Source organism: Lepus europaeus, chromosome 10, assembly GCF_033115175.1.
Source record: "Lepus europaeus isolate LE1 chromosome 10, mLepTim1.pri, whole genome shotgun sequence".
Taxonomy (NCBI): domain Eukaryota; kingdom Metazoa; phylum Chordata; class Mammalia; order Lagomorpha; family Leporidae; genus Lepus; species Lepus europaeus.
Genome location: NC_084836.1, coordinates 40,122,233 through 40,136,374, shown reverse-complemented (window position 1 = coordinate 40,136,374; position 14,142 = coordinate 40,122,233). Strand labels below are relative to the sequence as shown.

General features: G+C 38.0%; 1 protein-coding gene across 1 annotated transcript in view; it reads left to right on the top strand.

The window, feature by feature from the left end:
• Positions 1-14,142, top strand: part of PTPRQ (protein tyrosine phosphatase receptor type Q) — a 217,095-nt gene that overhangs the window by 129,322 nt on the left and 73,631 nt on the right. The window contains exon 27 of the mRNA XM_062202056.1: positions 10,893-11,014. Within this exon, the coding sequence (XP_062058040.1) occupies positions 10,893-11,014 (122 nt within the window). The remainder of the gene's footprint in view (positions 1-10,892; positions 11,015-14,142) is intronic.

Genomic DNA, 14,142 nt, shown 5'->3' with positions numbered 1-14,142 from the left:
AAAGTACACTTTATTTTTAATGGATGATGCCTTCACTGTTGTATGGAGGAATTATCACTAAAAGGATTTCCTATAACTTTACTCTGTTTTCTATTCAAAATTTTTTTACTTTTATATATAGCACTATTTTGAACAAGTTCATGTGTTAGATACACAGCATATGTCATTTTTACATTGTCATCCATTTGTGACATCACCACTTGTTAAGACCACATTTGCAGCACTGGACCTCCTTTGTCCCTTTGACAAAGAACAGTTGAGTATAAGTGCCTGTCTGAGTCTATTTATGCCATTCCACTTACCTAGATATCAATTCTTTGTCCAACATCATGATACTTTGATTACTATAAGTTTATAATAAAACACAGAAAATTAAAGTAGAAAGAAAGGTTGAAGAAGACCAGTGTGTCTGTGAACTGATGCATATCCCCTTATGGATTACCACCTGCCAAACGTCCCTAACCTTCACAGAAACAATGACTTAATCCCCTTACCTTACCACCTTTAGCATTGAGTTATGATCACTGGTTACCTAGCTTGAAGAGCAATGTCTCTACTTTTTAAGTGGCATGTTGATGTTACAGAACAGTGGTTCTTAAACTTGTACCTCAGTTGTTAGACCCACCTGGGTCCCACACCCTCTATTTCTGCATCAGTCAGCCTGGGGTATGGCCTCAGAATGTGCTTTTCTGTGGTTTCCCAAGTGATGTTGATGACACTGTTCTGGAGTTCACATTTGAAGGACCACAGTTATAGAAAGTATGTCTTATGAACATGATATTCTTCTAGGAAAAATATGCACTACCTGATCCTTAAGTAATATTACTGAAATTAGAATATTTTAATTCTCCCCTGGCACTGCCAGCATTGAAAATTAAAGGGTGGGTGTTTTTTTGTTTGTTTTTGCATTTGATTTTTTCCAACTGCAGCCAGTTTGAAATGAGCTCTGATTCTGAGTCCAAAATAAATCATTTAAGCATAAGATGACCTTATAAATGAAATCTAATACTGTGAACATCCAAAAGCCATTCTCAGTACTCATCAAGTAGTCCAATCCAACAAATTCTTATGTTTGCTGTACTTGCCCTTTGTGATAACATCTTGTTATTTGGACTCTAACTGTAAAACAAATTATTAAAGTCTTCTAAAATGGTAGCAGATATTTCATACACCAATAGTGATATTCTACCCCAGCCAGGGAAATCACTGGGCTCTAGCAAAACATCCAACATTTGGGAATGGCAGCTAATTATCACAGTGCTGTCACCAGTGAGTGAGGATATGTTCTAAGATTTGGGTGTGCACAAATATGGTGAACCTTATTACTTAGCTTCTCTAGGGCCACTGAATTGTTTAAGACAGGAATCTACCCACCCAGTGAGATTTCCTCTACTCCAGAGAGATTAGAGGAAAACTCACAGCCAATTCTTCTAGGTATGCTGAATCAAAATCAAATGACAGTCCTAGAATTGTTAATAGTTGTGAACCTGAGAAACAACAGAACCTTTCATTTAGCTATTTTACATTTGTTGGGGATCTGGTGGTCTAGTGTACTAAGTCTTTAGAATATCCTGATTGTTAGGTCATTTAAGTAAACTGTATACTGAACTTAAATTCAAATAGATGCACAATTTAAGTTACAGATGTGCAGAGCTCAAAATTTCATATCTAGTTAAGTTCTTGTCAAATGATTTTTAACGTTTATTCTTTTAGGAAAGTCATCGTTATATGATGCACTAAAGACCCAGAGTAATTTCTATATGGCTTTTCACCACTAAATTAGATTTACAGGGATCTACAGATGGCAAAGTTACTAATAAGTCTTTGAATGTGCTTATTCTGAAAGTATAGTATTAGACACACCAAAGCTTGTTGATTCTTAATCAAAGTGGCATTGACTTGGGGGCATTCAAACTTTGATATAGACTAGGCAAAATGATGGTCTCTCCAGACTCACCTTTCAGCCAACACACTTAGCATCAAGACACAGATGGATGGGAAAGATGACCCTGACCCACATAAGACCCACATTCCTCTGCAAGGATAGAAGCATGATAATCAGGAAATGATGGTTGTTAGTTACAGAAAATGCATTATTGTGAAAACCAGGGGGAAAGTGCTTATGAGAGGAAGTGATTGTATTATGGGGAATGAGAGAATAAGGATAGATCATTCCTACTGAGTAAATTGCTGTGATTTATAAGAGAAAGGGTATAGTGATATCTTGGCCCATTACTGACTAGATTCATTTCACAAACAATCCTAAATCAGAATGTGACAGTTTATAAGGAGACAAAGTCTCTCAAACATGCTTATAAGCTACTAATCTTTTAAACTGGTATATTTTCTACTGCCCATAACTTTACCACATCAGCTTCCTTTATTTTGATAGTTGACACACATAATAATAATTTTTAAACCTCCTTGTCTGAGTATTAGTTTTTACTATAATAAAAGAGAAAAATCATATTAAATATATTTTAATATCCATTTTTGAAATTTTGATTAATTCAATTTGAAAGTTAAACAACTTAAAAAATTTATATGCTTGTAATTATACAGTAATGTTTAGAAAATATTAAAATAATTATGTTTTTAACAGAGTTGAGCATTCTAAATCTTATTAAATTGTCTGAATTAATCAATGATTATCTAACATAGGTGTAGTCAGATGAAATATATATGTACATATAATCATATATATCCAGATATGCTTTTATTTTTTAGTTTGGATGTATGAGTTCTAATTCTTCAAGAATATAGGTTAATAAATATATTGTAAGATAAATTTTTCTCAAAAGATTCATCGCAGGGTACACTTGTGTGACAAAACAGGTAATTTCATCAACAAGATTACTCAGAATGTAAAGTGGTTTAGAGCGATTTTTTTTTCTTAAAGCAAGTACAAAGGAAGAAAGGAAAAACATTTTTTGGAAATGTTCAAGTAATGTAATTTAACACAGTTCAATGAGGGGCTGAATTCTTTACTTTTTTATAATGACTGATCCATGTATGGAACTTAAAATATTTAGTAGTATGAGTAGTTAAATTTGTCATAATTGATCTTTAAATGTTTCTTTCTTTTCAGCTCTGCTTGTGGTAGCAGACACTCTCTGATAAGCCCTTTGATTGCTAATATTAAAGGATGATTGCAAGTTTGACATTTTATTGTAAAACACAATAAATTGAAAGCATTGCGCTGCTTTCTGAATTGGTATGCATCTCTGCTCGCAAACTAGGCTTTCCTTAAAAATGGCATTGGAGCTGTCCTCACTTGAGAACCCAAAATATCCACTCTAAAGGGCAAAAACTATATGTACATATTTCCCTGGAAATATTTCCAAACACAAGCAACATCAATATAGTCACAGGACAAATCTTACCAACTTTCTTAATCTGAGAATTTTCTCAACAAGTTGTTCATGATGTCTGGGCAACAAAAATGTGCCACTCTCCTTGCTTGCTATAGTGACGTGGGTTCATGTTTATCTGTTTATTTTTATTTATCTGAAAGGCAGAAAAAAAGAGGGGAATAGAGAAAGCGAGAATCTCCCTTCTACTAATTCACTCCCGAAATGCCAACAGCAGCTGCAACATGGGCAGGGTGAAGCCAGTAGCCAGGAATTCCATCCAGTTCATTCACACGAGGGGGGTGGGCAGGGTGCCAGGACTGGAGTGCTTGAGCCATCATCTGCTGCCTCCCAAGGTGCGCCTTAGCAAGAAATTGAATGGGAAGCAGAGGCAGGAGTTGATCTGAAGTCCTCTAATATGGATTTTTTTTTTAATTTTTTTTTTTTTTTGACAGGCAGAGTGGAGAGTGAGAGAGAGACAGAGAGAAAGGTCTTCCTTTTGCCGTTGGTTCACCCTCCAATGGCCTCCGCGGTAGCGCGCTGCGGCCGGCGCACCGCGCTGTTCCGATGGCAGGAGCCAGGTGCTTCTCCTGGTCTCCCCTGGGGTGCAGAGCCCAAACACTTGGGCCATCCTCCACTGCACTCCCTGGCCACAGCAGAGAGCTGGCCTGGAAGAGGGGCCACCGGGACAGGATCGGCGCCCCGACCGGGACTAGAACCCGGTGTGCCGGCGCCGCAAGGCGGAGGATTAGCCTGTTGAGCCACGGCGCCGGCTCTAATATGGATTTGAGTGTCCCAAGCAATGGCTCAATTCACTGAGCCACAATGCCTGTCCCTAATGAGTTGGGCTTAAAAGTGTAGTCCTAACAGCACTGAATTTGTATTCTCACACAGATATATGAAATCAAATTGATCTAGAGATATTTTGCTTTTTCAAACTAATTCATTTTAGCCTATCTTTCAGATATGAGTTGAATAACAGGAACTATGATAAATTGTGGCCCTTTTAAGTTTGTGATAACAAACTATGTTTGTCCTTTTGTTCATGATAGCTACTGTTACTAACAAAGCCTTTGAGTGGCCTAACAGCTCTGCACTTTCTGGCCCCCACTTCCTCTATGAGTCTCATTCCTATTCAGTTAGCTCCAGCATCACTGGAGTTACTGCTTTTGTTAGAACATACCAGGCATCCAGCCACAGGGCATTTTCACTAGTTTTCCCCTTCTTGTGACACTCATAATCCACATATTCAGTGCTCCCTTACCTCTTTCAAATCTGTTTCCATACTATCTGCTTAAGAATAGTAAATCTCACAAGCACCCTCTTTCACATTTTATCCTGCTTTTTTCATCATGGTATATAATACTTCCTAAAATGGTAGATATTCTACTTGTTTACTACATATTAATCTAAATTTTGATACTGCTCTTATCTAGTATTTGTCTCTGTCCATTTAGTGGTAATTGTTATCTTTTTGGTTCCTGTCTATATCCCAGCACCTCAAAAGTGCTTGGCAAATCTTAAGTATTCCATAAACAGCTCTTGAATGAAGAGGGTGGTTAAATACTAGAGGTTTTATGAATGTGTCCATACTTACTTTAATTACCTAACTGGACTTTTTTGTATTCTGAGTGGCTGGCACATATTAGGTTTCTTCTAATATCTAACTGAACAACTTGGCATAAAGAAAGTCATATCAAATTTTTAAAATTTTTATATCAAATCATAGAAGCTGTACATATTTATGGGTGCCACATGATGTTTGGACACAGGTATACCTTGTGTAATGTCAAGTTAAGGTAAGTATACTTACTAAAACCTTTATCATTTCTTTGTGGTAAAAAGATTTAAAATGCTTCTTCTAGCTCTTTTACAAACCTGTACCAAAATACACTACTATGTTACCTACAGTCACCCTCCTGCACAACACAACAACCAGAACCACTTCCCCTGTCTGTGACTTGACCATTCTTTCCCCTCCCTTCTTCCCTTTGACACTGCCCAGCCTCTGATAATCACTATTCTACTCTCAACTTCTATGAGATCAACTTTTTGGGTTACACAGATCTTGTAGTGTTTGTCATTCTGCTTGGATTGGTTCATTAAACACAATAATCTGTAGTTCCAAAGTTAATAGAATTCTATCCTTTTACAGATGAATAGTATTCCCTTGTATACATGCTAAGTTTTCCTACTTATACCACTTAAAATGTGTGGCCTATCTGAAAAATAGGTTGTCAGCAATGCTTCTTATAGAACTGAAAGTCAGGTTTTACAAGAACAGTAATAATGGACTGCTTTAATTCATTTATACTTAACTCCTACTCCATCCCCTTTTATGAAATTAAAGACAGAAAATAGGCCATTGAAACCCACAGAACATCTTGTATTTTTGTAATAATGACTCTTAATAATGTGTCCGAACCCAAAGCCTACCCACAGCTTGTGTAACATTGTAAATGAAAAAATTCAGAGATGCAAGTTGCTTAGGAGAAGGTGAGCATAATATTCCAAGGAATGTTCAATCCGGAAAGAGAAGTGAATGGCCACTCTTGAAAGTAGATTGTTTTGTTCTGTGAGGTCCTCCAAGAACAGTTCATTGTGCTGGTAGCAAGATGTCACAGCTCTCCCCAGGGGTATATAAAGTCCTTAATGAATTAGGCTATGATTTGAGGTAGTCTTCCTGAGATCATAAAGCTAGATGTGATAAGACTGAAGCTGTCAGCGTGTTCAGGGCATGTATATAGGCACTTAATACCTTCTACTTTAGTCATTTGCGTAACTAGGTGCACAGCTCTGTCTCTCAGCTCCTCAGACCTCTGAATCCTGCAGTATCCCTTGACACTCTGCCCTGGTTGTTTCACTGGCCCCATGGACTGGATCTTTGAACTGGAAGCATCAGTGTTCAGACCATTGCGCAATGATCAGAAGTACAATTAAGAAGGAAATGATTTGCACCTCAAGGGAACTTTCTTACAGAAACACCTTTGCATACATTTCTTAAAAATTATATATTTGGAAGGGAGGGAGGAGGAGTGAGGGGTGAGAGGGAGAGAGAGAGTGAGAGAGAGAATGCTCATCTGATGATTTACTGCTCAAAAGCCTGCAAATCTGGGGCAGAGCTGGGGGCCAAAGATGGGAGCCAGCAATACAATCCAGGTTTCCCACACAGGGGGCAGGAATCCAATTATTTCAGCCATCACCACTGCCTCGCAGAGCATTAGCAGGAAGCTGGAGTCTGGAGCTGGAGCCAGGAACCAAACCCAGGCAGGCATATGTCAGATGTGAGCATGATAATCACTAGGCTAATGCCTGCCCTTCCCGACAGGTATTTGCTAGATTCCCCTGTAGTTATATTTGAGTACCATTATTAAAATGTCAATGCTATTATTAAAATATATTTTAAAGGGTGAGTTGGTCACCCGAATTCCACACATATTAATTAATCATTCATAGTTTAAAAATCATTACTACTGTTAATCTCTGTCTTAATCATTTTTGGCTCTGTAACTAATCTTAATCATTTTTGGCTCTATAATCAAATACCAGAGACTGAATAATTTATAAATAATAGAAATTTCTCCTGTTCTGGACATTGAGAAGTTCAGATCAAGGTACCCGCAGATTCTGTTGTCTTGTGAAGGCTGTGTCCTGACATGGTAGAAGGCTAACTGGAAAGATAGCCATGTGCTTTAGGAAGCCTGTTTCATCAGGGCCTTAATCTGATTCACAAGGAGAGGAGCCTTCATGCCCTAATCACTTCTCAAACTCCCACCACTTAATACCATCACACTGGCCATTCAGTTCCAACATCTGAATTTTGGAGGGGACCTATTTAAACCATAGTAACATATTAAGAACCAATGTGATTTTGAAACAAATCTTTTGATTCTCTTCAGAGCATGTGATTCACATTAATCAGAAATATTAGTTTTATTCATACTATCCCAATTTATAAGGAATTAATTCAAATTTTAAAAAAGTCTTTTCTGGTCCAGTCTTCTTCTTGTGCCAGGCTCCTGTTTCTTATTACCACATGGACCTATTAGTCCTCTTGAGTTTCTCAAACTCAATGAGTCAGATCCAAATTTATCATCCCATGTTCCTGAATGTGTTCTCCTGGTGAACTTTGTCAGTATTCTCTTGGTATTAATATGTGAATTACTTTACTGCTTTCTGTATCTTAATTTGGACCTTCATCTTATCAGCCCCTGGATTTTCAAAATTCATTTATTAAATTTGTTTTTATTTAAATATTTTAGTAATATGTACTATTTGTATATTTTTAAAGAGTACAGTGCAATATCGCAGCACATAACGTGCAGCATCATCTGATCAAACCTGGTAACCAGCCATTCCGTTTCCTTTGTACTTGAGATCTACCAGTTCTTCTCTTCAACTTCTTTACACAGTGAATAATTCAACACCCTGAACTGTAGTCACTCTGATGTGCATGGAACACTGGAACTTGTTCCTTCTATCTGACTGTGTTTAGGTCCCTGTTACCCAACATTCCTCCATTCCCCTCCTTCCACCCTCTGCAGCTTCTCAAAATCATTATTTTTAGTTCAGATTGAGAGTTTTGTTTCAAGTTCAACACAGGAGAGATACCTTACACTGTTTGTTTTTTGATGTCTGGTTATTTTCACTCAACATGATGATTCCCAGTTCTACGCACTTTGCCTTCTCAGGATTTCATTTGTTTCAGTGGTTGAATAATACTCCATTGTGTGTACATATCATTCTTTTTATCCATTCATCTGTTGTTGGACACCTAGGTCGATTCCCTTTTCTTGACTGTTGTGAATGGTGCTTCAGTGAACATGGGAGTGTGTGCATTTCCTTTGGATATGCATCCCCAGAAATGGAGTAGCTGGGTCATATGGTAAATCTGCTTTAGGGTTTTGAGAAAACGCCATACTGTTCTCCACATGACTCTACTAATTCATACTCCCTTTTCTCTATATCCTCACCAGAATTTATTATTTTTTGTGTTTCTCATAATGGCCTTTCTAACTCGAGTGAGATGACATCACTGTGGTTTTGATTTGCACTTCCCTGATGGCTGGTAATATTGATTATTCATAGATTTGTTGGCCATTTCTATTTCTTCTTTTGAGCCGTGTCTATTCAGATCCTTAACCATTTCTTAACTGGATTGTTATTAGTTATTAAACATTCTAAGGTGACTCTAGGTTTCATTTCTCATCTCTACCTCCTGTAACTACTGTCACTCTTCTTAGATACGTCTCACCTTTTTTTTTTTTTTTTTTGACAGGCAGAGTGGACAGTGAGAGAGAGAGAGACAGAGAGAAAGGTCTTCCTTTGCCCTTGGTTCACCCTCCAATGGCTGCCACGGCTGGCGCGCTGTGGCCGGCGCACCGCGCTGATCCAATGGCAGGAGCCAGGTGCTTCTCCTGGTCTCCCATGCGAGTGCAGGGCCCAAGCACTTGGGCCATCCTCCACTGCACTCCCTGGCCACAGCAGAGAGCTGGCCTGGAAGAGGGGCAACCGGGACAGAATCCGGCTCCCCAACCGGGACTAGAATCCTGTGTGCCAGCGCCGCAAAGGCGGAGGATTACCTAGTGAGCCGCAGCACCGGCCTCACCTTTTTTTTAATAGCCCATTTAGACTGCATGTCCTTCAGAGCAGTAACTCTTTTCTTCACAGCTAACTGACTTTTCATTTATTTTTAAAGAAAAGTTTTTTTCTGAAAACTTTCATCAATAGGATTAAATTAGTTAAGGAGTGAACTCAAATTCTTCAACACAACAATCACATATTCCCTAACTTAGTTTCCAAATTACTCTCCGAGACCGGCTTCCTCCATGAACATTGCTGTCTGTCAAATCTCTATTCCCTTAACTTAGGGATTCCAAATCTTTTCTGAACAATGGATCTTTTTGTTAGTTTGGTGAAATTTATGGATCCCCTCCCTAGACTAGCATTTTTGCATGACCAAAATAATAAACCTAAGATTATCAAGAAAAGTAATTCTTCAGTAATACAGTTCTTCCTTGGACCCTGTGTTTGTCTTTGTAGCTTGCTAGGATCTTAGTATTAATATAGAAGTGCTCCTAACCCTACCCCTCTGATGATTAAATCCTTGCCCATCTTCGAAAGCTTTGTATAGTTTCTTTTCTGTGCAGCTATGCCTTCACTCCATGTCCCATCAGAATTCAGCATTTAGCCCTTCAGCTTCGCATAGTAGATCATTTGTATTGCTTATTGCTTCTTAATCTTTATTCTACCCTTTATTGTAGCTTTGTAATTATCAGCAAAGTGACAAACAGTGGGCTAGCCTACTTCTCTTCATAATTCTTTTTAAAACACATGAAATGTACATATGAGGGAGTAACTAAGATTCAGACATTTTATTAGTTTACCAACATCAATAAATCTGCTGCTCTTACTAGATTATAAATTATTTAAGGAAATGAATATTTTGTCTCACATCTTCTTAGGATCTGTGAGATAGTACTTGCTCAATGATGTTTGCTTATGTGAATTTAAAAGTTAGAAATAGTGGGAACTATTTATCTCTCAATATTTAACAACACTGTAATTGACTGGGAGCCCTGGAAGGATGGAGTTCTGCACATCAGGACTCCTATGTTAATGTCTATGTCACATTAACTGTGACTAAATTTTTCTCAACATAGAATTAATCCTAATTTCTATTGAGTTCACACACTGAAAACTTATGCACAAATATTTTCAAAAGTACATTTCAAATATTGTATATTGTTCTTGTAAAAAACAAGATAGGGTTAATCTTAAAAACCTATATAAGGTAAACTGAAAGTAGATCATTGCAAAATTAAGAGAGAGAATAAGAGAGGAAGGAAAAGGAAGCGTCAGAGTATGGGTGGAAGGGAGGGTAGGGTGGGAAGTATCACTATGTTCCTAAACCTGTATATATGAAATTTGTTACCTTAAATAGATTACTTAAAATATTTTTAAAAAGTTAGAACACACTAGGAAAATTGGATAAATTGAAAATTTTTTGGAATCATAATAAATTCAGGAAACAACTGAAGTTTATATTTGCCATATTAGATCAGGGCAGTTAGGTAATCTCTCTCCTATTCTACCCCGTTAGTCATGACAATAAAACTAACCCATATGACATTCAAAAGGCCATATATTCTAGCTGTCATTTTCTTATACAAGTTTCTATTTTCAACTGTGCTCCTGTGACTCTCTGTAGTCAAATATGTTCCTGTAAGAGTCTTAAAATAACATTGGTAGTAATCTATTTAAAATAAAAATGGTATTTGAAACATTTTATTGTAGCAAAGCTCATGTATTCTTCTAGTTTAAAAATCATTGTGATTTTAATTAATTTTTCATGTTAAAGTCCTTTGTGTATGGTGTCTAGTATTAAAGAATTAGATCTGTTGATTTTCTAATGCCTTTAACGTGCTGTGAACCAAAAGTTAATGTAAAATTAATTATCCATTTCTCATGGTCTTTTCTATTATGATAATGTAGCAAGTAATAACTGTGATGTAGCAGGTAATTGATTTTCTATTCCTGTAGCTCCGGATGGTCCTCCTGAAAATGTGCGTGTAGTAGCAACATCACCTTTTAGCATCAACATCAGCTGGAGTGAACCTGCTGTTATTACTGGTCCAACATTCTATTTGATTGATGTCAAATCGGTAAGGCGTGCCTCATCTTCTCTAAAAGGCAGTATGGAACTTGGTGAAGAAAACAGGTCTGGAATCAGACTATTTGAATTTTAATCCTAGTTCTATTGAACTCTCTGTAGCAATATCTACAACAGTAAAATAATGATTAATAACAGTACACAGGGTACAGAGAGTCTTTGAGAACTGAGAAAATTAGTATGCATAAAGAACTTGTAATATTGTTTGCATTATAAGCACTCAGTAAATGTAAACATAGTTTCAGGGTATAGAAGATATGTATATACATATATACATACACACATATATACATATATATACATAATAAGTGGTTAAAATCCTAGTAATATATTGGCTTGAAAGAGTGGAAAGGGATCTCATAACACAAAATAAGGAGGGAAACATCATTAAGGGAAACATTTTTGAGATATGTAAATATCAGGGCTAAATGATAAAAAATAACTGAAGCAGGACATGAAAAGAAAATGGGAATAGAGGAATAAAAGAGTATGTCTCATTCAGGAAAGGCAAGGAGTTGCGCAATCTCAGATCACAGCATTCGAAAAGCAGAGTGCTAAGAGATTAAACTAGATCATGAGGGCAACAGGATACCAGGTTACAGAGTTTGGGCTTTATGTTAAGTCTGGGATATGAATTCAGGAATTAAAGCAGTTGAGTGATACAGCTTGCTGTTGTACAGGATTGGCGTTGTTGCACTGTAGAGGATACTTTGTGAGGAGTAGGAAGGGGTGCAGAATTAGGCAGGAAAAGATAAGAGCAAAGGAACAGAATGAGGAATAATTTAAGTCTATAATTTCGGGAGAAAATCATCCAACTGATGATGCTGAGTGATGATGATTGTAAGACACATGACTTGGAAAACAATGAGGAACACATCTGTAGGGGAAAAGAATGTTTAAATTCTACAAATCCTGAGTTTGCAGTGCGTAGGAATCCTCCCCATAGGCTGTCCCATTGGCAGTATTAATTAGGGGCTCAAGAAAGAGATTCTGCATTGGCAGATTTAGTTAATTGTTAGAAGATAGTTGATATTACGAGAGTAGATAAGGCAACCTAGGCATAAAAGTCAAGCCCTTCACATAAGCCAGGGTACTCAACGATGTAGATGATAGAGAATTGTGAGCTAGGATAAGAATGGGGAATATTTCCATGGCACAAATATTTTGAAACATTGAAAATTCAGGGCCGGCGCCGTGGCTTAACAGGCTAATCCTCCGGCTTGCGGCGCCGGCACACTGGGTTCTAGTCCTGGTTGGGGCACCGGATTCTATCCCGGTTGCCCCTCTTCCAGACCAGATATCTGCTATGGCCCGGGAGTGCAGTGGAGGATGGCCCAAGTCCTTGGGCCCTGCACCCGCATGGGAGACCTGGAGAAGCACCTGGCTCCTGGCTTCGGATCAGCGAGATGCGCCGGCCGCAGCAGCCATTGGAGGGTGAACCAACGGCAAAAAGGAAGACCTTTCTCTCTGTCTCTCTCTCACTGTCCACTCTGCCTGTCAAAAAAAAAAAAAAAAAAAAAAAAAGAAAAGAAAAGAAAAGAAAACTCAGGAAGCTTGAGATGTGCTGAGCCTGATGATCATTTTCCTCTGGTTGTAAATGTGCATTAAATTAGATGATTTACAATGACTTCTTCTCTCCTTTTCTCTCTGCCTCTCTCTCTCAATACCTACTATAGTTTTATTAGCCTTTATATTATTTCCTAAATGGAAATACTCATCTCAAAAGATGTGTCATCATTAAAAGTAAGTTTATGAAAATTTTTTATTTATTTTATTTGAAGGGTAGAGTTACAGAGATAGGGAGAAACATAGAAAGGGAGAGATCTTCAATCTCTCGTTCCCTCCCCAAATGGCTGCGCCAGCAGAGGCTGGGACAGGCTGAAGCCAGATTTCTAGAACTCTTTCCAAGCCCTGGTTGTTGCTGCTATTTGGGGGTTAACAGGTGGATGGACTATCTCTTTCATCTCTCTCTGTCTCTGTCACTGTGTCACTCTGCCTTCAAAAAAAAGGGGGGGGGGAGGTCAGAGGACAATGTGTATGTGTATCAGTTTTTCTGCAAATACAGTGTTTTGTAAAATAAATAAATAAATATAACTTCACCAAAGTCCTTTGGCTTCAACCCTAGCAAGAATTCAAACATTATGGTGTTTCACAGTCTCCCTGAATTCATTTTACTAGCCAGAGGCATTTAATCCCTTCCTTCCTTCTTTCATTCAGTTCCTATTTTAAATTTTTATTTTTAATTGACACATAGTAATTATGTATATATTTGGGGGATATAATACATAACTTATTTTTTAAAAGATTTATTTATTTGAAATACAGAGTTGCAGAGAGAGAGAGAGGTCTTCCATCCACTGGTTCACTCCCCAAATGGCTGCAATTGCTTGAGCTGGGCCAATCAGAAACCAAGAGCCAGGAGCTTCTTCCAGGTCTCCTACATGCGTGCAGGGGCCCAAGGACTTGGGCCATCCTCTGATGGTTTTCCAGGCACATTAGCAGAGAGCTGGATTGGAAGTGGAGCATCTGGGACTGGAACCCACACACATATGGGATGTCAGTGCTGCAGGCCAGGGCTTTAACCTACTGCACCACTGTGCCAGCCCCACAATGTATAATTTCAGTACATATATAAGGTATATAGTGATCAATTCAAGGTAATGCATATATTTCACTTCAGAAATGTATCATTTCTTCATCAGCACACATTCTTAAATACTCCCAATGTGCCAGCACTATGCTAGGTGCTGGATATCCAGAAATGAACAGATACAGTACAGCTTATTTCAGCTCACTTCATAATTATACAACTATAGACATTCAAGACTGATGGGCTCCTGCATCAAGGAAGAACATGCATTTCTGGCCTCTGCACAACACTTGTTATGTTAAAGGACTTCATTAAACAAAAATTGACCATCTAAAATAAAGACACTTGGGGATAAATCATCCTGGATGATTCTCTGGAAGTTAACACCTTTGTGATTATTTTTGCATTGTTTCCTCTATTCGTTTAGTCAACAGTTATTGAGTAGATTCTCTTCACTAGGTCAAGGATGAAAAATGCAGTCAGGCTCTCAAGTAGCTCACCCTCTAGTGGGAGACACTGGAATGTAAACA